General features: G+C 35.3%; 2 protein-coding genes across 8 annotated transcripts in view; one reads left to right on the top strand and one right to left on the bottom strand.

Moving 5' to 3' along the window:
* Nucleotides 1–34: 34 nt before the first annotated feature.
* Nucleotides 35–6756, top strand: LOC139967700 (tetratricopeptide repeat protein 1-like). The gene is made up of 5 exons (XM_071971723.1): nucleotides 35–161; nucleotides 1174–1796; nucleotides 2361–2421; nucleotides 2655–2953; nucleotides 3533–6756. The coding sequence occupies exons 2-5, from the start codon at nucleotides 1221–1223 to the stop codon at nucleotides 3722–3724; spliced, it is 1128 nt and encodes a 375-aa protein (XP_071827824.1). The 5' UTR covers nucleotides 35–161; nucleotides 1174–1220; the 3' UTR covers nucleotides 3725–6756.
* A 65-nt stretch (nucleotides 6757–6821) lies between these two features.
* The window catches only part of LOC139967699 (cilia- and flagella-associated protein 46-like), a 52697-nt gene continuing 33924 nt past the window's right edge, over nucleotides 6822–25594 (bottom strand). For 6 of the 7 annotated variants that reach the window (XM_071971722.1, XM_071971716.1, XM_071971719.1 and 3 more), the window contains 24 exons: nucleotides 25069–25159; nucleotides 24424–24512; nucleotides 23759–23894; nucleotides 23165–23311; nucleotides 22051–22121; nucleotides 21268–21346; nucleotides 20190–20276; nucleotides 18803–18943; nucleotides 18463–18552; nucleotides 17404–17493; nucleotides 16327–16509; nucleotides 15308–15405; nucleotides 15009–15158; nucleotides 14531–14654; nucleotides 13901–14019; nucleotides 13113–13315; nucleotides 12010–12104; nucleotides 11284–11344; nucleotides 10886–10921; nucleotides 10072–10174; nucleotides 9347–9459; nucleotides 8329–8410; nucleotides 7619–7755; nucleotides 6822–7350 (listed from right to left, as the gene is read on the bottom strand). In XM_071971722.1, the coding sequence (XP_071827823.1) occupies nucleotides 6938–7350; nucleotides 7619–7755; nucleotides 8329–8410; nucleotides 9347–9459; nucleotides 10072–10174; nucleotides 10886–10921; nucleotides 11284–11344; nucleotides 12010–12104; nucleotides 13113–13315; nucleotides 13901–14019; nucleotides 14531–14654; nucleotides 15009–15158; nucleotides 15308–15405; nucleotides 16327–16509; nucleotides 17404–17493; nucleotides 18463–18552; nucleotides 18803–18943; nucleotides 20190–20276; nucleotides 21268–21346; nucleotides 22051–22121; nucleotides 23165–23311; nucleotides 23759–23894; nucleotides 24424–24512; nucleotides 25069–25159 (2938 nt within the window). In that variant the 3' untranslated portion in view covers nucleotides 6822–6937. The remainder of the gene's footprint in view (nucleotides 7351–7618; nucleotides 7756–8328; nucleotides 8411–9346; nucleotides 9460–10071; nucleotides 10175–10885; nucleotides 10922–11283; nucleotides 11345–12009; nucleotides 12105–13112; nucleotides 13316–13900; nucleotides 14020–14530; nucleotides 14655–15008; nucleotides 15159–15307; nucleotides 15406–16326; nucleotides 16510–17403; nucleotides 17494–18462; nucleotides 18553–18802; nucleotides 18944–20189; nucleotides 20277–21267; nucleotides 21347–22050; nucleotides 22122–23164; nucleotides 23312–23758; nucleotides 23895–24423; nucleotides 24513–25068; nucleotides 25160–25594) is intronic. The other variant, XM_071971717.1, reaches the window with a different exon arrangement.

Here is a 25594-nt window from a genome sequence, read left to right as displayed (position 1 = left end):
TGGGGATATCTTCAGTTTGGTATTAATATTCTCGCTGAATCGGTACTCATGGTTAAAAGCTACAATAAAAGTGCAAAAGCAAGTGGCATTCAAACACAAGCTGTACGTAAATCCGAATTGCTTAAGAGTTATAAACAAAGCAAAAAATACGAACAACAACGGTAAGTAACGATATTAAGGGAAGTAATTGGGTTTGGTTAAACTGAAAGGCAAAGCAATGGTTGCATCTTATCAATATTATTTTATTAGGCCTAGGGTAACTAAAAGATAAAGCCAGCCTGTAACGAAAATGTATTATCATAGTAGCCTCATCTTACTTTTTAGGTACAGACCTAGCCTAGGTTAGGCCTAGGCAATGTAACACAAGTAGTGATTCATAACCTAACAAAAAGAATAAACGCATAACGTATTAATCCCTCATGTAGGATTTGAGGTAGGATACAACATAGCTTATTGTACTTACATAGTCAGTACAATGTGGTTGTGTTTTTCCTCAGAAATGCAGGAAAAATCTGGCTTAGGTATTCCGTAAAAAAAATGAAGGCAGGCACAATCAAATGACTTCGCCTGAGCTGAGGCTATGCAGTTATGTAGTCTACCAAATTTATTGTAACTTCTGATGATCATGATTTTAAACTATGTTAGAATATGAAATAAAAATTTCCCAATTTGTTCAATTATTATTCCTCAGGTTAGAATGTTATGAGTGACCTTGCTAGTTATTTGTTAAACTCATGAAACTCAGGTATAAATATTAGAAGGACAAAACAGGTGATTTTATCACTGAAATCCATTCAACATTAGCTTACAAACCTTTGGGCAATATTTGTTCCTCATCGTTTTGTCACTCATTTTGTTATGTGTGGACTTTAGGAGTGAGTTTTTTTTAATGAAATCAGTGAAAAACTTCAGTGGTCAGTTTGTCTCACTATGGCAAGTGTGAATCCAGAGGTCAACAACTGTATACACCATGCAGTTACAATCCAAAAATGGCATATGCAGCTACAGTATGTGCTTAAAACTTTATTCATTTGTGGCCATTTTAGAATATAGAATTTTTGGGGATGTTTTACATATAATTCTATTCATTCAGCAATTTCAAACTATTGGCAGAATGAATGTTGGATTTTAGAAGAAGGAAGAACAAATGTTTTTTTTTAAAACCTTTTTCAGCTATCATCCTTGAATTTGTGTAATGTGAAAGCAGCAAATGTTTCAATATGGCAAGCAAACCTGAGGCAAGTGAAGATGAAAACAGCAGCTCTGAGGATGAATTCTATGACACTTTGTCTGAACTGTCAAAGGAGGCAGAGAAAGCCAAGGACATGCCTACCACCGATTCATTAAGTGATGATTCACTAGTGGAAAACTTGAAAGCTGTAGAGAACCAAGCAAATTCAGACAGGGTAAAAGAAATAACTGTTGGAATGAGTGACGATCATGAAAGTGAGGATTTGAAGGAACAAGTAGTATGCCAGTCAAATGAAGCTAATGAAAACACATCGACGACTTCAGATTTGGTCAATGACAGAGACGTTGTCAACCTTCAAACGGGTGAAAGTGAAAATGTGGCTGAGACTGTAGATGAGGATGGATGTTCATCCTGCAGTGATGAAGACAGAGACAAAGTCATTGATGGAGATAAGGTGCAGATCAACGAGGGTTTAGCATCAGAGGCTGCGGAACATGAAGAGAGTCAAGAAGAGGTAGATAACGGTGCCCCGAAAGAGGAAGATCCAGATGGAGAGGAGGTTCTGAGAGAGCTGGAGGATACCCTGTCTGAGGAGGAAAAGGAGGTGAGAAGATACTTGCATAATTTAGATGTAGATATTCAGCAGGGATGGACAAATGAACTGTGAATGTACTGTAGAATCACCTGTAATTGTGTCTTTGTCACCCATAGGTTTAAAGTTATTGAACCACTAGACAATAGTAATCTTGAAACAGGAAATTGAGCCCTTTTGTTTTTAAATCTTCTTTGGTGCTTACAGTAAAAAAAAACTAGTGATAAAATCTGGTTTGTTTTCTCTGGCCATTTTCTGCGATAAGTAGAAGGTGCATATATATATTGTTATGGATTATTCAATATCTTGCAGATTGCAAGTTGAGATAAATACCTTATACGGTAACAAGCAACTCATACATTATACAGTATTTAGAAAGACAGAAATTATGACATTTAAGAGATCTGCTATTTCAATATATGAGATCATGTGACAGAGGTTAAAGCACAAGTGAAGGCAAAGAGCACTATAAGCTATTTAAATTACAGTTTTGTTCGTAAGCATTTGAGAAGACTTAAACGTTACAAAATCTAACATGTGTTTATGTTTTTCTTTATATTGTGATATCTTTATTAGGAGAGGAAAGAGCAAGCACAGGTACTGAAGAAAGAAGGCAACGACCTGTACAAACTTGAAGGTATAGTACCTAATAACACAAGAACATCATATATTCAGTAACAATTGCCATGTTATCATGAAATGTCCATTGGTGGGACGGTGGGACACCATGTCAAGGTTTCTTGTTCTAATTATTATTCTTAACTAATGTTTTTGTTTGAGAAGTTTGATGTGAAGATACATTCACCCATCACAATCACAATCTGGGAGTGCGATCGACATTTAACGTTTCTCGGTTCCCTTACTATACAGAATATCCAGATGCAATCCATAAATATACAGAGGCCGTCAAACTCTGCCCGCTCTCCTTTAAAAAGGAACGTTCCATCATGTTTGCAAACAGAGCTGCCTGTAAGATTCACTTGAAGCAACTCGAAGAAGGAGTGAAAGATTGTAGCAAAGCACTAGATTTACACCCGCACTACATAAAAGTGTTGTTAAGGAGAGCCCAGACTTATGAACTATTAGAGAAACTTGATGAGGCTCTAGCCGACTATCAGAGAGCCCTTGAAATGGACCCAGGCTGCCACATAGCACGAGCTGCCTGCATGGTGAGTACCATTTCTCTGCAGTGATAGAAACAGGATCTAAAGTGGCACTAGTTGGGGCGGGGGGGGGGGGAGCGGGGAGCAAAGGAATTATGGTGTAATTGCCTGCCATCAAGAGAAGCTCCAGCAATATTTGAGTGCAGGCTGCATTTTTACAGTAGTTATGGCTCGGTAGACATTTAACCGGTGGTGTCAATATCATGGCTTTTGGCTGTAATTTTGTGTGGAAAGTTTATTGCAGATAATAAATATTCTAACATGAAAACTTTAAGGGTGTGACTTGGTGATGTCATATTTAGACTTACATGAGTCATAGATTTGAAACTTGTGCAACAATTGGATGGAGGAGTTTGAAAAACAATGTGTTCCAGCAGTCGGTAATTGTAATCATTTGTAAGAAATGTCAAATATACGACTGAACATTTTTAAGTATAATGTGCCTATGCAAAGTAGCTTACTGTACCCCCTCTGGGTTGCAGTGAACCTTCCTGGCATATCCAGTAGTGGATCTCAAAGCCATATGATAAGATGGAGTTCTTGGCTTTAAGGAATCTATTCTGTTTTGTTTTTATTTCTTTGCAGCGCCTCCCTGGTGAGATAAACGAAAGGAATGAGAAACTGAAAGCAGAAATGATGGACAAACTGAAGGATTTAGGAAACATGGTACTCCGCCCATTTGGCTTGTCTACCGATAACTTTAAAGTCCAGCAAGACCCAAATACTGGCTCATATTCTATGAATTTTATGCAGAATAATAAGACAAATGGTAATTGATTGGAACTTTTTACTGTCAACTGACCTGGAAGTTGTGCAATAAACTTGAAGGACCATTTTGTTTTTGTGGGGGGAGGGGGCTGGGGACGTTTGTGTGTTAATTTTCTAACAATTTTGCAAAAGAAGAGATGAGAGAGTAGAGAGGCAAATCAAGAGTAGAAATAATGAGACTATTGCTTTACTTTGTTACTTCATATGAGCATGGATATACTGTTGAAAACATACTTTAAAACCTAATGTGATTAAATTGGGAGTTCTGTTGAAATGTGATGCTGTCTATGGGTAAGTTAATGGCAGATTCAGGAAGAAGAGAATACCTTTCAGAATGTGAAATTATTTATAGCCTCGTTAACTCGACCTATTTAATCAAAGGTAATCAGAGGCTGGGGATAATTTGCTGGAATTGAAGACCATCTCGACGATTATGTGGTTTATGCCAAATCATGCTGTGGAATCAATTTAACTATCAAATATTTACTTCTGGGATACATTCCATACAGAATGCATGAAATTATTGTCACACAGTTAAAGAATACTAACATGCTAGAACCTCCCTCTAGCTCACTTTGTCACCTCACTTTCTATGGAGGTATTTTTGAAAAGCTATTTCATTTCATCTGGCTTTGATAATCATTTCTATATTTGGAGCAAAAATGGTAACAATATATTTAAAAAGAAAAATTCATTTCCAAAGAAGTTTATTAAAGTGATCTGGAAGAATCTTACATATGCTTTGATCAATGGGTTAAGAAAACCAAATTAATGCTTCAAAATCTGGGCAGAGTATCCATTCAATAAAGCATGTTTGCTGAGTTTTGTGTTAATGGTATTCGGGACAAAGTTCTCGCAAGTTTGTAGGCAGTAATTTACAGCTTCGGAAATTGATTTGTTAAAGTGTTTCATCGTGATGGAGTACAGATTGATGTGTAGTGGTTATGCAACAGTACTAAACTAATTAACTTCTTCACCAAAATTTAGCACATCTCAGTGAAAAGATTGTACCAGCTTTAATAGATCATTTACTTCATTGTGACTGCTCAGCGAACAGGTCTCCTATATGTTGTGTTGGTAAAATGGAAAACGGATGGTACGGTTGCCCGACCTACTGCAGGATTTACAGAGGTTCTTATGGAAGAACTTTATCTTCAAACTTACCTGGTGTTGGGGAGGGTGTGGGAGTTGGTACACTTATTGCAAAGCTGTATGTATATCCTCACTTTGAGGAATGTATTTACTCACCAAGAAATAATATCCTATCCTATGGTTGTCACTACAAACTGGTAATATACACATTGCATAGCGATATATACCCTCACTTTGCATTGTTTCACACAGATCTAACCTCCTCTAGTTTTTTTCGGGTTTGAATAGCACGGCTGACAAACCGCTATGCATGTATGTAGCATATTTGCCTATATTTGGATAGCATTTTCTTATGCCATTCCAGACTCTTTTAATTTCCTGCTTAATGCTGTCAACCAGTTAATGATATGTTTTTTGTGTTGCATACATATTATTTATTGCTTTGTACCATTAGGTTTCACGGTATCTCATTATAAATAACAGGAAAGGTCTTACAAAGTTACAACAACGGGCTACTTTCTTTTAAATTATCTGCAAACATTACTTTGAAAATTTCCAGGTAATAAACTTCTTGTGGTAAAGAGAAATGCTAACTTTGAATTCATGGTTTATAAAACAGGTGACTGTTCAAGATGATATGATGTTAGTAAGATGTATTGCTTTTCATAAACTGGCTCATCTGCATGGCACCTTATTCTGCTTGGGTCAAAGTTCAGGAAAAATATGTCAGACGAAAAAAAGAAGAAAAACAAAAAGTTTGTTTGTTTCTGTTATTTTATTGTTTATTCATAACTCAATGTCAGCAATAAATTCAGAATTAATTGATGATTTATTTAGCTAATCAACTCAAACCTGGAATCATTTCATATAAGTTTGAATGAGCTTCCATTAACATTAGCAGATAACATTCAGTAGTGACATGAAAATTAATGCCATTTAGAACTTTCTCGAAGGATGTGAAGTACAATGTCCTGTTTTTTCTCTTGTATGGTGTCATCCCTAATTGATCAAATATTATCCAGAAGTAAAATCACAACATTACACTTCTTTTTTTTTTAGATATATGTTATTGTGTATAATATTCAGAATTTATAAAGGAATAGGAAGTAGCCGTTATCTTTCATTTACAGTTAGAAACATGGGATAAGACATTACTTCCACAGCAGGTTATTTTCAAGGTGAAATTATTCGAAGCCACTTTATATACAATAGGACTCTGATGAATATGTATAAAAACAAGGCAATCCACAATATCAAGGTGACCAATGAATACCAAAGTGATCCACTAAAAAAGGATGATAATTTAAATAATTCAATCATTAAAATATAAACAGACTTTAAGACTGGAAGTTCAATGAAACAGCTGGGAGCTCCCACAAAGCATTGAGAAGAAAATGGAACATGCTACATACATGTAGTAACATTTAGTTATAAATTTGAAGAAAATAGTATTGGGATAAATTGTTTCTTATATGACTGTATATGAGTGTATGGGCAAAGAAACATAGCGAGATTTGTAAAGCATGGTTTCTGAAATTTGATATTTTCAGGCATGCCAATTTTAAGTAAATAATAATTTGGACAATGAAAGGAGCTGGAGCGTAAATTCTTAATAAAGAAAACGAAATTTTAAAGTTGTCATATTCAAGGTTATATTCCCTAGGCACATCAATAAAGAATATCATTCCAAAGGAAATTCATTATTTCCGTATTCAACACACCATGCGAACATGCTAAGTTTCATTGTTTCCAATGGAGAACTCGGAATTCACCAAACTCATCACTTGTAAAAGCATGTTAAAAATGCTCATAAAACAAGTGAGTAGTTCACCAAAGTGACTGTTAGCTATACAAAGGAGATGGATAAACTTAATGATATAAACCAAGTACTATTGTCCTCCCACCGTGTGCATAGTCTTGCCTGAACCCTTAGCCCCCCTAATCTTCATTAGTTCACACAGTTTCTCTCCCCCTACCCATTTCAGCCTCCCTCCCCCCACCACTGCCCCCCCCCCCCATTCGATGCACCAGGTTTTAACCTAAAAGCTAATTGGCTTTAAACTTGCCTTCTTCTCAATACACTCAATTTTGAAACTATTAGAGTACCTTACCAACTAAAGGACCATAAATCTAGACATTTGCAACCATGAGGTTTGGTAATCCATAGCATACTACGTTGTACCAATTTCTCTTCAAGAAAACATCCTCTTCTTTAGCTCCTCCATCCTCTTTACTCTCTTGCTGGACCACTGCTAACTCAGCTTCATCTCTACTCTGCTTCTTCTTCCCAGAGGTGGGAGGTTTCCCCTTCTGCCCTCCTCCTCTACTTGCCTTACTGGACTTGCTGTCTGCACTCTTCACCTTCTTATCTGCTGGTTTCCCCGCTCCATCCTTCTCTTTCCCTTGTCCCGGTTGAGGTGTTCCCACCTTATCCTCCTCCCCCTCCTCCTCCTCACCCAATGGTTCTTCACCCTGAGGTCTCCAGTGTGGAATGAACATCCTTCTAACCGTCTGTCCTGAAGTACGACCAGTCTCAAGAATCGCTTTGGAAAAAGGAAAAACGAGATGCAGTATTGCTACAACTTGTTTAGCTAAACAATTATGCAATAACCATGTCAGCAGGGAGGTATGGATTGGAACTTTCTGTGGTTTATCCCAACCATCATACTGTGTATTCATGTTATTTGGAAAATTTGTAAAATGTGCAAACATACAAATTTATCAAACCATATTTTACCCAAACCAATTTTTTTTCCCGGGGTGGGGGCTGTTATTGATGTATTGCAATAACTTATGATTCATTATAATTACCTTTTAAGATCGTTTGGATGTTTCTGGCATTATCTGTAAGGCTGCAATGCCACTGGTTGGCTAGGATGCAACTCACTCCTGTCAAACTCAGCAACATGGCGGTATCGACCGGCTTTTCTAACGACAGATCATTTGAGCTGGACGGGAAGGATGGAGAAACGATCGAGAGTAAACACCCAACGTCGTTATGACTTGTATAACTGTATAATTAAATAGCTCATTAAAACTAACACTAGGCTGTTTTAAAACTATGAGATTAACAATAAAAAAAGTCATCAAATATTACGCCTTGATGATCAGATGATTCCTTATGTGCAATTTTATATAGGCCAGTGTCAGTCATTTGTCAAATTTATTTTGTGTTTTTACCTCATACCATCAGATACCAAAAATATATTTGAAAGACTTATCTTGAATAATAAAAAAAATAGGGAGAAACATTGGAAATTCAATTCCAAATTCTAAAACTGAATTAGCTAAACTTACCAATCTCGTTTAATTGTTACATTGATGGAGGTATAGTTTAACGAATTGGTCGAGGCACATTTGTCTTTCTTGGAAAAGCATCAACATACAGTATCTGATCCCCAGACTAACACTGGAATAGATATGTAAGATCTGATTTACATATAACAAGGACAAGTAAACATAGTGTGCACTAAACTGAATAGTTTTACTACTTTTGAATAAGTTCAAATGCTTTGCCTCACCTCTTCTCCACGTCTATCTTTGACTGTCTCATAAAACTGTCGCTTGTTTGGGCCATGTCCAGTAACATTGCCAAATTACAATCTGTGATATATGTAGAAAAATATATACTAGAAACTTTAGAGAGAGTAAAGAATTTCTGCCCTCAATTGAATGTCCTTGGGTATTGTAAAGATATAACATTTACTGACTAGAATGAGATGAATTGTGCATTACTGATATTCCAGGCAAAGAAACTGGTGTTTGCCAAATGAAATATGACAAATGAAATATGACAAATGAAATATGACAAATGAAATATGTAATCATAATATGTAAACATGACAGACTTGAAAGTATTTTTATTTATGAATATTCATTTTGTCAATAAACAGAGAAAGACAAAAGAAAGTATCTAAGACTTAATGTTGAGAAATCATTTCAAGGTCTTTCATGCTGCTGTGAGTTCCAATTTTCATGACACATTACTTAGTTTACAGATGATATAAATAGTTAATAATTGGCTTCTACCATAGATCCAAGCAGGATTTTGTACGGTAAAGGAGTACGATGCTTTACTTTTTTAAATCTACCATAGATCCAAGCAGGATTTTGTACAGTGAAGGAGTATGATAATTTACTTTTTCAAATCTACCATAGATCCAAGCAGGATTTTGTACGGTAAAGGAGTACGATGCTTTACTTTTTTAAATCTACCATAGATCCAAGCAGGATTTTGTACAGTGAAGGAGTATGATAATTTACTTTTTCAAATCTACCATAGATCCAAGCAGGATTTTGTATGGTAAAGGAGTGCGATACCTTACCTTTTAAATCTATCGTAGATCCAAGCAGGATTTTGTACGGTACAGGAGTATGATACCTTAAACTTTTAAGTCTTTCATTTTGCAAAGTGACGGCAAGTGAAAGATCAAGATCTAAAAACAACTGATAAAACAGGTCTTGATGGATTTTTAACTTTCAGCTATAAGGGCAGAGCTGTGATTAAATTGTAATGGTGAAGTAAAATATGTCACCTACCGGCTAGATTCATTGGAGCTAATTTAAATGGAGGAACATGAGAAAAGAATTTCTCAAGGCCATAGAAGATGAAGCTACCACAGTCAGTAATCTGTTGTTCCCATTCTCCAAGGCTACGAATGAAAAACAAACATAAACAAAAAAAGATAGTTCCTTTGAAGTTGTCTCCTTGAGGGTTTATTAAGTATGTTAATCACCCTGCTATGTGAAAGAAACCAAAAATGCCTCAATAGGAGAAATATAAGATATAAATCAAATACAAATGGAATAATGGAATTTATGATGGTTTACATCAGAAAACAGGTAAAGCCATATTAAGCATCTCAGTTATCTATAAAGTTATATACAAGTTTTTAAAATATTTCAAATTATTTTCATTGGAAAGTACAGCTACCCTTTTTAAAACAAATTATGCAAAATGTAATTGCTTTAATTCATCCAACCTGCTTTGTCCCATCTATCTCTTCTCAGCTCACCCTTTTCCATCCTTATCCCCTCCAATATCCTCCCCCCCCCCCCCCCCCAACACACACACACCCTTATTCTACTAATAGCTGTAATGCCTGCATCCTTGATGCAGTTGCATTTCACATCATGCTGAACCATGTCTGGTTCATGTCATTATTGAAATTTGAACACTTTTGAATTGTTATCATGTGTCATCAAGAGATATTATTTGCATTTTGTTTTTCATATATTATTCATATATTGTTTATTTGTCATACCTTGGTACATGATCATCACCCATAATGCCCTCCCATCTGGCTGTAAACTGGTTCTGATATACGGTCAGGGCATCTTGCGTGACTTTTATGGGACTGTTATCATCTGTAGAGGGTATTAGAATAAAGATTGACATTTTAAAGGTACTGTAACTACATCAGTATCACCTACTGCAATGAATGAATGGCAACTAGTTTGATCAAACACATTACTGTACTGTTACTGCCAAAGACATCTTTCCTAAGCTGACATTTGTCAAAGTTAATTCTGCTACAGTCAGCATATGAGTACAGTTTGAGGTCTGACTATCTTGAAGTGTTATATTTTCCTATGTATACATGTCCATCATATAAATGTTGATCATGTTTTGTCAATATGCTTTCTCCTATAACATATATGAATACAGTATGCATGTTGACTAAAGGCCTGTGTATACTATTAACACATTATGGGTATTTCTAACAGTGTGGCCATAAATGGGAACCAATACTAAACTACTTATGTTGCTGGTTCAACTCCTGTCTAGTTCACTACGTTGTATCCTTGGGTAAGATGCTTTATCTCAATTGCCTCGCTACAACCAGGGATTAAATGGGTACCTCTGAGGTAACTTGTCATTGGGCGCAGTATATAACTGGAGCCATTTAGAGGGCTTGTCTCTGGGACAGGTTATCATTGACCAGGGGTAATATAACATATGTAAAGCGGTTTGAGACCTATCGCTGGTATAAAGCGCTATATAAAAGTGGAATATTATTATTATTATTATTATTATTATTATTATTATGATGTAATGGAAATGACATTAAAACTGACCTGTCTTCACAACATCACAGTATGGATCAATGATATCTGTATGGTGTAATCAGTCAAGGGTGCTAAGAGTATCAACCTTTTAAAAGCAAATTTTATCTAAGTTACCCTCAATAAAAATTCTACTAGCAACTATTCACTTGCTGAAGAGGCTGAGCAGAGAGTGTACTGTTTGCCTTGATATTAAAAGTTCTTCCAATAAAATTATCAAATAGATAATACTAACCATTTATTTATACAAGTTACCTTACTAAAAGTGCAAGCAAAATATGAAGCGTTTGTACTTGAAAGTAAAGCAGAATAAGCTGTGGAAAGTTTGGTCAATTCACACAGAATATTGGAATTAAAAGTGGAAGATAAATGAGATATTTTGATAGAAATATCACATATTAGAAGGATACACTTGAAGGTATTGGTATCCACTGGGAGGCAGTATGCAGGAGGAGTTCTGTCTATTGGAATCTATAAAAGATACAAATATTATCAACAGATGAAGTAAAAAACAAAAGTACTCAACAAAAACTGAGACTTAAGGCTAGTTGCAAATATTGGAGAAATGATAATAGCAACCTGCTTGCAGTTAAACTAAATAATCATAAACATGCAATTTTATTGTTAAATTCTTGCCTTTTACAGAAGCCTGTGTGTCTTTTTTTGGCTACACTAATGTGGATGTTTGAAGTCAGCAATTGCGAGCCCCCCTTCCTCCCCCCCCAAAAAAAAGAAGAAATATTTCATCACAAGAAATAAACCATAGTTGGTTAAAGTCCAAATACGGTCCTTGCATAAACAGATCATGGTAAAGTTTTACATTAAAGATGTCGCTGACATATAACAGTATTATTATTATTTAATTTTCCTGTTAAATTCCTCTCATTGGCTGATACCAGCAGCAGCTGGATATTGACCAATCACCGTGTTAAGCTGCCACATACAGAAAAAAAACATATGTCATACTTTTATTTGCAGACTGTGTTGACTGTTATAAATAATACTAAGAGAAATCGTGACATATGTCGGTTTTCTGAGTTTCAAACAGAACATAAACAAAACAGTAGAAAAGCACTGACATCTGAACCAAAAATAAAAGATGAGACATATGAATTGTATTTCCAAACACAACTCACCATCTTGACATTTTTATTTTTCTCTTTCTCCTTGGCTGCTTTATCCTTTGCTGCTGCTTTCTTCTTCTTGTCGTCTCCATCATCGGTTGGGGCCGCTGCAGGGAAAGAAGTTAAAGAATAAGGACACCAGAAACAATGATTTATTTAACAATAGTAGTGTTGAGCATGAAGAAAAATATCAAAGGTTGTCCAGATAGGTCTTTCAGGGCTATTGTTAGCATTTAAATTGTGGGCATTATGGACTCATATTATGTGTGGACTCATAGTATATGGATATTATATGTAGACTGATATTATGTATTTTCTAAAACAAACAGTCAAAAAAAAAACAAGAAGAATAAACTTTGGAATACGCACTTTTAAAATTACTTTTTGTTTTTGAATGTCGCTGACAAAATCGTACCTACCACAATTTTTGTTGTTCATAATTTGTTTTTTTATTCCAAAGAAAGGTTTGTTTTTAGTATAAAACAAAAATTAAAGTAGAATAGATTTGAGAAACAGTGAGGAAAAATTTGGATTCAAAATATCCATATACAAACAATAGGGTGTTTTAAGGTTGCTGTGAAAATACACACTCAGTTCTTTCATTAACATTTGGTTTTATGAGAACAATTTTTGATAAAACTAAAGGTATCTGGTCAAAAGTTGAAAGAGATCACCCAGTGATTGGATATTTTTATCTCATTATCTTGCCCCAAACTGAGATACAGCTCTGAAATGGTAACTAAATTTTCTTCAGAAAACAAACCTATCAGTTTAATAAATAGCCAGTTGAAGGTAAAAGTGAATGGTCTGTATTAGTCAACTTCAAAAACGTTTTTTTTTTTGGAAAAGAGCAAAATGAAATCCTCTAGGTTTGAATTCCAACACCAGTGACCTCAGAGAAAACATTTTTTTTTCCAGTTTGAAAGGTCAGCCATACGCCATCAAACTAAGTATGCAGTTTAAGCATTCCTGGATGGAAAACTATATCTGTCTAGCATCGGATGATCGCTTCATATTGATCACAAACAGCCAACAACTTAAATCCAAAGAGGAGGAGGAGGAGGAGGAGGAGGAGGAGGAGGAGGAGGAGGAGGAGGAGGAGGAGTATAATATACCTTCTGGTTCTTTGTGAATTCGATGATGTGACATCTGCAAGGAGAAGTCTCTGCTGATGGAGGTGAAGTTTGGTGATGATACCAGAGCTAGAGCTTCCAGAGGCATCTCCAGTAACCATCTATCGGCGAGGAGGATGATGAACTCTTCTGGACCACTAGCGGAGGAGTCCTTACCGACTGGAGCGCAGGCGGCATCCAGCTGACTGTGAGAGAATATTAACAGATTAGTCAATAGATTCAGGAAATAATTCTCTTATTGCCATCTATGCATGTAACTCAACTAAAACCAGATAGAACGGGCCTGTAAAATATGACTGATTCGCTATGAAAGGCAGAGTGGTTTGAGGTTTATTAAGTATGGAAATATTTAGACCAGGTAAGAGTCAATGTTGGTGTAAGGAATGGACACAAGTTGCTTAACATTTCTCTTTCCCTGTAGGTTTCTTTTGGGGTGGGGGGTGGGGGGGGGTGTTTTTAATACCTCCCAAGTTTGACTGAGAAATATGTCAGATCCAAGAAAGTATGTTTTTATTTCTGTTTGCCTTTGAAGAAGAAACAGCAAGGATGAAAGTGACAGATCCGCTGACTTCTATTTACTACATATATTACTATTACTACAATACTGGTGCTTTACTGAAGAGATAAGCAGTTTTTTGACAGTTTATTCTCTCTTTGTGGGTTAAGGGTTAGTAACTGATAGTCCCCACATGGCAATTATGCAATTCATTAACAAGAGCATTTTAAACCATATTAGTTGCCAAGGTAACTACGTTGAAGTAAATTCTCACCTGATTACTGGCTGGAAGTAAGAAGTTACAGGTCTAAGATATTCCTCAAGCTCTTTCAAGATTCCCAAGAAACTCTCCTGAAGGTGTTCCTCCGCCTTTTCAAAGTCTCCTGTGAAATCCTGAAACAAAGGAAGGAATCGTTTGAAAACTATTTTTCAGCCGACCCCATCGAGACCCTTCCGTTCCCCGTCACAAAGAGCACTTATTGAGAAACACGAGTCAAATCTGAGTCCAAATCCAAGTCCGAGTCCAGCTAGTCACAGTCCAGGTCCACAGAAAAATGGAATGAAGGTCCAACTCTGGACATGAGTTCTAAAGCCCTAGTTGACACTGCAGCTGTGGCATACGCTTCCCCTTCAAAGTTATCAGAAAACTCCAACTTTACTCTTCCAGGAAACTACTTGAAGCAAGTTTGACAAGTTTTAATAACACAACCTTTTTGGGATGACAATATTTTCCTTACTATTTCATCATGATTTCGACAAGGTGCATGATCCCTACTGCTAGTCAATATGGACACTTTCCCCCAATGATTTTTCCCCCCCCCCCCAATGATATCATGGTTATGTCTATTTCTTGATGATGCTTATTATTATTATTATAATTATATCAATCGAGATGTGGGCTTACCTTTAAGCTCTCCTTCATGTCATCTGTCAGGTTCTCCAACATCTCAAGCCTCTGGGCCTGCTGTGATTTACGAAACTGGAGTTTCAAGAGGGTCTGCATCACTTCATGTTTGTGCTGTTTCATGCTGTATAAAAAAACATGTAAGACAAATAAAGATAAAACAAAAACAAAGCAAAATACCAAACTCCCCCATAAAACTACAAAAACAAACAAAACCACACAATTCTTCCCCTCCCACCCTCCTTCTCCTCCTCCAATAAAGAAAAATATCAAATCAAAAGAAAAACATACCAAATTAAAAGAAAATAAATTTGCAAAATGTTGTTAGCTTTATAGCCTACATAGTTATATCTAATGGCTGTAGATGACTTGATCATCTTATTCTGAGAAGACATTTACAGTACGTCTTAAACTCCAAAAACCTACAACAGATATCAAAGTAAATTACATTCAAGAGCTTTGACGAAAATGGACAAACCTTTGGGTAAGGTGTTTAATAGCCATAGGATCCACATTGACCTTGACAAGTCGAGCCCTAGATGGGGTGCCGGGAGCACCCTTCCCTTTACCCCCTTCTTTAGTTCCAGCTGGTTTCGGTCTCTCCATAAATGCTCCATACAACACGGATCTATATCACAGGGTTAAAAATTTTCATGAATACTTTAGAATATAACTTTGATTAAATGTATCAATTATTGCATGAATAATTATGAAAAATAAGCTGAGGTTTGAAAATCAAAAGGAAATGGTAAAATTGGTGTTGGGGAGGGAGCTTACCGGTCTTCTGTGTGCTGTAGAATGATGACATTAAAGTTTGATGGGAATTCCTTCACTATCTCCATATGCTGAGGACTGATCTTTAATCTCTTCCAAGCCTTAAGAAGCAAAAAAGTAGAGCAAGGTATTATAAATTTAATCAACAATAATATCATGTTTTTGACATATATTGACAAATATTCCATGTCACTATGACTGCCATTAAACCTGATTCGTTATTCACTAAACATAAAAGAACCTGTCAGCTGGCTGCTCAGGTACGCTTTCTAAAACTTGGTTGATCCGAGGATAAATAACCGAGAATAATCTCTTACCACCTCAGTAACATCTCTCCTTACGTCACTCTCAACTGACTCCTAACTAAAGCTTATACTCCAGTGTGGAACAATGGAGGATGTGAGCAAAATTATAATAGATTGGGTTCAGAAAAGTGAGCTCCAAACTGGTTATATTCAACTTTATGTAATCCTAACGTTATACCACTGTCTGTACTAATGGAGAGAGTTAATCTTTTTCACCAAAAAATCACAACATTTATTTAGCCTGCAAGACTTTAATAGAACCTATTCTCACCAATGTACCTATGCCTAGCCTTAAAATTTGCATAATGTTTGCGATGAACATTATCAGCGTGTGTTTATGAAGAAATTTGTTCTAAACTAATATTTGTATAATTTAATACTTTCTGACATTTGGGTATTGGTGTATTTCTTTTGAATGAAACTTACTTTTATCTACTGAATAAACATATTAGATCTTTAAAGTCACAGCAATTGTGAGAACCACGATAACCCAACCTTTTAATTAATATTATTAATTAATATAATTAATTATATTATTAATTAATATGGTTAACAATTAATATGTTAATTAAGCAATTAATTATGTTGTTACAATAAATTGTTAAAAAAATAATTAATATAGGTTTACAATTAATACGTTCATATTGTTGAATGAATGTGCTTGAATGAGTAAAGCGCACAATCAATGTCATAGTATCTATTTCTGCTGGTACATACCTCTGATGTATCATTCAAATTATCAACGATAGCCTTTGACAAGGTGCTGTACGACCAGTTACTCTCAATGTCTCTCTTCCTCATCAGTTCCTTCTGATGGAATAGAGTAGCCTGTTGTGAAGTACTTGGGTCTAGCTGAGCTCTAGATAACATCTCACTCATGGATTTAGAAGCTTGACAACTCTGTAAAGTAAACAAATAAAAATAGACAGATTTGAAAAGAGCAAATATTATATTTTATTAAACACAGGATTCAAACCAAGCTTACTAAGCTGAACCAATTCAGTTCTCTGCCATATGACCCATTCAGCCCTTTAGTTTGTTGTATTAACTATACACAAAATATATATAAGGTTGATTTTTCAAATTTCATTTTCAATTGCTGAAATATCAAAACCAAATAAATTATACAAGTAGTATAACATTTCAAAATTTCAAGACACATAAGTTTCGTTAAATTTTGAGTACTTGGGGATATCATTTAAACTTTGTGTCATATATTAATGGGTAAAATTAAATGGTAGGTAATGTATTTTAACATGAAAAATGTCTTAATATAACTCAAAATACATTTTCCCATTATGTGTAGCTGCACTTATACCCACATCTGGTAGACATTTGGTTTCTACAGTTTCTTGGTCACATAATATTTAATATAGCCACATTTTTGCTTGTTTATCTGGATTTTTTTATATTTCAAAAATAACCTACAAGTAGTTCTTTACTAAATCATTCATTTCCATATTACATCTGTATCTCTAAACAGCAGCATGGAAGCACAAATTAACTAATGTATTCCATTTTATAGTGTGCACAAATAAGGTAAATTTAGCATAATGACACTCTTCTCTCATACTAAGTAAACTGACCACAAGAGTTGACAATGTGGATCCATATGAAAAATTTGGACAAGAAAAATATCTTTCTTGTTTATCTGATTCTCATCTGATTTTCACTTTAAACAATCACTATCAACTCTCACAGGCAGAAATATCTCTCAATCCTGGGAAATCAAGTTTGAAGATTTGGGCTGAAAAACATTATAACCATGGAACGTAAGAGAGGAGTACAGCCTACCTGGTACAGAGCTAAATACTGTGAACCCAAGACTTGGTCAAATTGTCCACAGCACTCCACCATATCAAGAGAGGCAGCTGCTGTGATATCCTGAGGGTGGGAAATAATGAGTACAATCGATAAATACTTTATGACAAACCTAACACTAATAGTAACTCAAGCAGCAGCTGGTTACATTCCATTTACCTAAATTACAGAACCTGAACCTGAAGAAATTACAGAACAGAACCTTATTACTCACCTCTACAAGATACTCTCAAGTAATTAATGAAATTGTCTTTAGGAATGCTGTGAAGTATTCCTATCTCCCCCCCCTTTCCCTGCCTTCCAACCTGCCTACATCACCACCCTGAAAGTGAATAGAGGAAGAACTTTACAATTTAATGCTGATAACTACTCTGCCAATGTTCTTATATGGTGGCATACTCCTATTAGAGTCTATATCCATCCGCCCAAATGTTCTCCTTCAGGAAAAGTGCCAAAAAGCAGCAGTAGAACATCCTTTTTGTCCTGTTATCAATCATAATCTAGTTTATTGTGGCTTGCATGTTGAAGAGCATGATTGGAAGTACATGTGGTGGAAAAAATTGAGGCAATTTTAGACCCCTTTAGGCCTCCCAGGAGCAGCGTACGAAAATTGTTTACTACCGAGTGAAGAGGTTTGTTTACAAGTGACGAAAACTTCCGGCTCGGATAGCAAAAATTCTACATGGTCATGATACGTAAACTTGATGGTGCCATGAAAGGCCAACTTGTCAGCTATCCGGTGGTGGGTAGCGTTTAGCTAGTGAGAACTTTTATCTAGACTTTTATCTAGACCACATTACTTTTGTGACTTAGTGTGTAAGTCAATGGGGCTTTTAATGGGCATATGCTACCATATGTGCCAAAAGTTCATCTGCTGTAGAAGGGGTTGATGTTCACTTTGAAGCATCCAGCAGACCCCGTTCGGGAAAACAGGAAGAAACGACTGAACAGAATGATTTATTTGTAAATTTGCATAAATTTCACAAAATTTAAGAACTTCAGTGGATGGATGTGGCAGGTAGGGTAGGTTACCTTCAAATCTTCTTGTAGTGATAGCTGTACACACTGACTGAGAACTTCCGCTGCTTGAGCAAAGTACCTTTCCGATGTCTGCTGGTCAAGCTGTATTTTTCAGCGAAGGAGATAAAAGATCCAGATATATCTTGATTAAATAGATAATATTATTATTAACGAGGTATTAAAATGGAGAAGTATCAGTTCAAAAATCGTCTGCCATTGCCATGGGACAAGAACTTTTGAACTTAAACTAAAAACTGCATATTTTACATAGTTACCGGCGATATTGTTGGTAATTTTGATTGAGAGGGGGAGGGGGGGAGGCAGGGAATATTATTTCCAGAAATACAGATACCTTGTATTTTTGAGTGATGGATTCCATTCTTTCTGCCGTACGCTTAGCTTCATCTTTCTCTTCCTCTTCCCCTTCAACATCTCTGTTTTCTTCTTCTTCCTGCTGTTGGTCAACATTTTCACTTCCTGTGACTTCCAAATTCTGCAATGTTACAAGAGAGAGTTTTTCTTACGTTAATAATATAATAATAATAACAATATTGAGGATTTATAAATCGCAGACATATCCACTGATAAGGGTGCTCAAGGTGCAGAACAATATTACCCTGGTCAACGCTAACCTGTCAAACATAGAGACAATCCCTCCGCATGGCAGCAGCTAAACAGTGCCCAGCTGACAGTTTTATCTCACAGGACCCCATTTATACACCTCAGGGGTAAAGAGAGGCAATGGAGATAAAGTGCCTTGCCCATGGACACAATGTAATGATCTGGCCAGGACTCAACAAGTCAACTGCCTTAACCACTCTACCAACACTCTCTGATACACACCTGGATGTTTGCCATTTATGAAAGACATTCATTATGAAAGGTACAACGTTACAACAAAAATAATAATTATTTATATAGCGCGTTACATAAAAGAATATCTCAAATCACTTTTCATGGGACTAGCGTACAATCTTAAGATGTACAAATATGAGATACATAAGAGTAATAAAAAGAATAAAGAAGTCAAAGCAAATCATAAAAAATCAATCAATCAATTACAAAATCAATCAATAAATTGATGAAACTAATATAACAACGTTAAGACAAAGCTAAAGTTCATGCTAAGAAATGCATTAGCTTGAGTAAGCACTAACAAATGCTTGAACCACTATAAAGTAAACATTGGTTGCCCTTTACAGAGTCAATAGCCCCCCGATATATTCCTGCACAGAAAATATAGAACTGTGAGTGGAAGGACATAAACAGTGAGGGCTGCACCCAAACAAATAATTTCCCTCTTGTCTCTAGAAGATTAAAGGGGGTGAAGACTCATGCACAAAGAAACATCTCATGCCAGTAATCTGACCTAGTTTCGAATGAAGTGTAACAGAAGTAGTAGACACCACCATCGATCCCAGAAAATACACACACAGCTTGTTACCGTCGGTAATTAGACACTAGTGTACAGTCAGTACATACAGCTACGATCAATACCCACAACACAGTGTACATAGCAGCGTGGACATCTCAGGTCTAGATAAAAGATAACAAGGTATCACGTTTCATTACTGTCTGCATTTTGTAGAAAACTTCACTTGCAAGCAATGGAAAGTTAACTTTTTCAGAGCGTGGCACACAGTTGGGGTGAGTCTTCAATGCCTTTAAGGCCTTGTTTTATTTCAGTTAGGACTCAAAAGTACAAAGAATCTTAAAAGAGATGTTCCCAATTTACTTACCATATAATGAACATCCCACTGATGAGCTGCTGATGGGGAATAGTGGACTCCGAGAATGCGGAAACAACGACCAATATTAAGCAAACTCTAAAGACAGGGAAATGAAGGGTAATGCAACAGACCCACACATTAATAACAAATTGTGAATTAGTATGAAAAATTGCATAAAAATATGACAGTACCATTTTGATTTCTCATTTTTCATTTTCAATTATGGTAAAACACTTGAAATTTTGAAAACAACTTTCAGAAGGGATTTTAAAATCTGTGATGTTTTCAAGGTAAATGTTTGTTTAGTAATAGACAACAATCATTTTGGGTTTTCAGAAGATATACAACAATGTGTAACACTTGTGTAACACTTGCACGATATCCCTTAAATATCATATGTATTAATTTGGGCTCAAATATTCTAGCATTCTTAACTTGTTATGAATTGTGTCACCAAAATTTAAGTTTGTAGACAGCAAGCCGAAATCAAATTGTATAGATTTATTTCTATGCAATTACATGAGCAACGAAAAAACTGACTGCCAACTTATGGCAACCTAGAATCCTATTCTAGCTAAACATATATATATTTCTGGTACTAAAGTGAAGAATGTAAAAATGATTATACAGTTATTTATGTTTTTGGGTCTTTCTAGTACACTTGGATCAACTAGGAGGTTGAGGGGTGGGGTAGAGGTGTTGTGTTATGTTATGTTGGGAGAGAGTGTGGCAATAATGTTTCAGATTAAATACAGATTGAATAAACCTGTCATCTCTTCTTGTGGTAAATGATATTTCTAGTAGTACATGGACTACATTAAACTGTTTAAGGAAATGACTTGCATAAGAACAATACACAGTGATTCACTTAGGCTCCATGTCAACAAGAAAAGCTGCAGCAGCTGCATCATCCTCTGCAGCAAGGCTGCATATATATTAAACAATTGAGATTGTCCCTATATACCAGCTGTGTCTATTGTGTGAAACTACATAGCACAACAGACTAATATGTGTTATGCAGGAATGCTGCAGCCCCCTCAGCATCTGTCTCGGCATCTGATACAGTGGCCCTATATCTAATACCTACCTTAGCTCTCAGGGGTGAAAATTTCCCAGACAATCTTTCAGCTGTAGCAAGATGGGTGACTGCTGTCTGAGCGGTTAGGCTACAATGAAGAGAAGGAGGGTATATGATGGTGTTGGCATGATAACAGAAAGAAAGCTATATTTTGGTTCACGAAACAGTGAAAAAAAAATTTCATAGGGAATAATTACCATTAGTTTTCATTTACATATTATAATATAATATCTTGATGAAATCATACATGAAAGTTTAATTGTACTAGAGTGGTAATATATTTATCCTAGCAGTGACATAATTGATATTCACGAGACCGTCGAAGTTGGGAAAAGAAATTAATTTAGAGGTTTATGTTACTAGTTGGGATCATTTTCATAGATATGGTGAATTTGGATATTTATGCAGATGAATCCTTGCATCTTAGAGGTATATAGTCTCGACCGCAGAAGATGGAATGAGATGAAACTGTCAATTTTTGGCATCTGATTTGTTCTTAAAGTTGCAAAGGTCAAAGAGAGAAAATATGTTTTAATAAACTGCTTATTAATTGCAAAAGTTAGGTTTCAGCATAGGAGGGCCTAATTTAAGTGAGCTATTAAAATAGTTGTGACCAATGGTCATATGACGGAAAATTTCGAGCTCGGAAACCAGTCACCTGCTTGTTAAAGATATTTACCTATCTGCTTATAATGTTGTTAAATAATCACTTTTAATGTAAAATATACATCTGTCAGGGTATAATAAAACACAGTCAGTTACTGTCATATTTCATATTTTTAACATACTAACCCTGCTATGAGCTGCCACTGCTTCTCCGTGTCTGTCAAGTCAGGAGTAATGGCAGTGTATTCCTCGACCAACTAAAGGTAAAATATAAGAAAGCACAAAATTAAATTGATTGTACTTCCTTAAAAAAATGTGTCAAAAGCTAACATTGTCTGAAAATGCATTCAACATGCCCTGGTTTGCTTTATTGGTTTTCCTTTAAAAGTTGATTCTGTGTGAATATACTGAGACAACACGATATCCCAGACAATAAAGACATTTACTGAAAAACTACTTTTCACAGAAACTTAATAAATGCTTAAATACATCATCATTGACACATATATTTCGAATGCCTAAAAGAAATTTCCTTATATTTAAATTTGTTTGCAAAACTTTCCCTCTCAAAATAAAGAGCTAAACAATATGCTCTTTAGACAGGTGAAACTTGTCTGCCAAATACCAAGTTGAAATTAAATATTAGGCTCCCTCTGCAAGCAAATAATATTCATGATAGGATTGGAAAATGCACATTTTTTTTTTCAATATTAAAAAAAATATTAAAAACTATCATCCTTCTTTTTTATGTTTTATTCAATCCCATTTTAACCATCATTTATTTGTATTTCCTTTTGATACTTTTAGAGAAATCTTTACATATTACATTGTCTACTACAATTTACTTGAATTATTGCTTTACAATAAAGTATGAGAAGTATCGTAACAGTTATGATATAATACAATACAATCTCCTTTTGAACAGCCACTCCAGTTATCAGTATTATCTGCATCAAGATATCTGTATCAATTTATCTGTATCAAATTATCAGTATTCTGTTATATTTAAGTATACTACTATTCTAAGTTTAGTTCGACAAAACCAAACTTATTTGGTAAATGTGTAGTAAAAGTTTACAAACTATCTAACTACAAAGTCTCTAACTAAAAACTAAAAAGAAATTCATTCATATTATAAACTATTTTATAAAATACCATAAAGTTGGCTCGTTCTCGAACTAATCTTGGTCTGTGACGGTTTTCTTTAAAATAATCCTTTTACCATCAAAAAATTTGTAAAATGAGAGAAACTGCTGTTAGATATTTTAATCCTTTTTTTTCCAATTTATTTTGGTCTTACCTTTTCCACTGATGATTTCCGTGCATCTTTCATCTTTCTCTGTCTGTCTTCCTCAGCAAAGATGGTGAACATGTCGATCAAGAGCTCACCAAAAGAGTTTTTGATGGCACTGAGTTCTCTCTGTATTGGAAAACTCAACAGACTTGTCTGCAACAAGAAAAGAAATAAACAAATAAAAACAAAAAACAAAATCATAAAAAAAAAAAAAAAATCTAAAGGATAAATACAGAGCATACAATCCGGGTCTGAAATTACTGAGTAATTTTATCATATAAAAAGTCAATTTATTCTTTTAAATCTTTTAACCTGACGATCACAGAACACAAAACGAGACTCTTTGCAAGTAACATCAAAATCATTTTTAAAATGACTCACACCACAGATTTTGCTGGCAAAAGATGAAACTTTAAAATGGACAACAATGGGGTAATAAAGTTAGAAAACTTTGCTGAGTTGAAAATTAGACATGGCTTGTTGAATGATACATCGCAATATTGCTTGATAGAGAGAACAAAAGAATATGATATAATGATATGGTAAATCTTATATTGCAACAACGCTATCATCCATCATGTACATAGGTTTAATGGATACCTCAGTGGGGTGTGTTAGGGTCGAAATGTGCGATAACTCTGTGTCCAGTGTCTCCACAGCTTCTCGTAAGATGGAGTAAGATTGGAGCAGAAATGCATGCTGGGATTCTTTGTCTTGCGAGTCACACGCAAATAATCTGTGAAGCAGACAGATATTAAAACACAAGGGCAAATACAAAAGTATGATTAACATTGCTAAAAAAAAAAAAATATGTTGTTGCAGTTTTCTTTCATTTCAAATGATACAAACTAAATATTTTGTTCAAATCCTTAAATAATGGGATTTACAAAGGACATTAAAATTTCTTTTGATTGACAAAGCACTATTAAAAAGAGGTGTAATCATTGAACTTTACAGAGATACCAAGATGAATTTTTATGTTCTTGACATTTTGCTTAAGAAATGCAAGTCATCTACATCACTAAGTGGACAGGCATCTTCAAACATTCCCTTTTGAAACTATTTATTAGTAAATTCAACTTTCCTTTTCGTCGTTATTACTTCATTCTCTTAACAGAAAGCAAAAGAATGAAAAAATACATACACAAAAAATATGAAGCATCAGACAGAATTTTCAAACTTCATAAAGTTGTCTTTAAGTTGTCTATCTAGTGATTAAAATGAGAAAAGGTCTCTTCACCGACGTCCAACATGAGAATACTCACCGGAGAACATTTGCATGCTGTTCCATGACTTCAACTGCTCTTCTCTTGTAACCGCACTTAATAAATGCAGTTGAGCTCTCGCAAAATCGCTAAAGAAATAAAAACAACCAATTAAACAAAAAAAAATGAAGATTTGAAGAAGCCTACGAATATATTTGTTCCCTGACATTTACATACATATGAGTTGCTTCGTTAAAATATTACAACGTTCCTTTGGTGCTGTGCGGAATATCTGACAACTAAAATAGACACACTAAGGCCAAGAAAATTGTACTTATTTGCAGTGATTGTTTAAAATGAGTAAACTTGCAAACTTGGTAAACTCTGTTGTAGTCAGAAAACATTTTAACAGAGTATGGGTTGATGTTTGTAAAGATCGAAAGCCCAGAATGTCATGAATTTGACCTTCTCATGTAAGTGTGTCAGTTTTGACAAAGAAGGATCAAACTTTTAGTTGAGAAATATTGAGACGGCTTTCAATGTGATGGATGACACATAATTTACCACTCAGTCTGGAATGAATTATCAATACAGAGTGATACGTTTCAGTACAGTGACTGGCTGTGAGCTTACTAGTCAAACGCAATACTATAAAATACTTATGTAGTGTTCAAAGTCAATCTTAAGAACGACTATAGCTCCTACCTGACAAGCACTGAGGAGTTCCTTATGGATTCTGGGCTGTAGAGTATCTCCACCCTCTTGTAAAACTTGTTTTACTTGGATTGAAGCAAAGCTATACAAACAATGGAATATAATATGAAGTTCTATTAAAATCCAGATTCTCAGACTAAGATGATGGTGGAGGGCGTACATATATAGGATGTAAATCTTACAAGGAAACTGAGCAACTTGAATGTGTCAAACTGATGTATGGACAAGCGATAAAGTGTTTTGTTTCCTATAACAGGCCTATGGGCAATCTAGAGTTGCCAGCCATGGGAAATATTGACAAGTTTTCGACAAGTTACCTTTATGGTCTAATTCTGACATAATCATGTAACATAAATAATAACATCTGAGCATTTTAACCAAATATGATCTGCAGTATGAAGGATATTCATTTGATAAGCAGAAGCCTCATCATTGCAGTGAGAGGAACTAATTGTGAATTGATAAAGAAAGATATGGATTCCAAATCTTTAAAATACACTTTCAGTACAATGTACTT

Source organism: Apostichopus japonicus, chromosome 5 (genome assembly GCF_037975245.1).
Source record: "Apostichopus japonicus isolate 1M-3 chromosome 5, ASM3797524v1, whole genome shotgun sequence".
Classification (NCBI taxonomy): Eukaryota; Metazoa; Echinodermata; class Holothuroidea; order Aspidochirotida; family Stichopodidae; genus Apostichopus; species Apostichopus japonicus.
The sequence above is the reverse complement of the archived record's forward strand: the minus strand, read 5'-3'. Positions and strand labels throughout refer to the sequence as shown.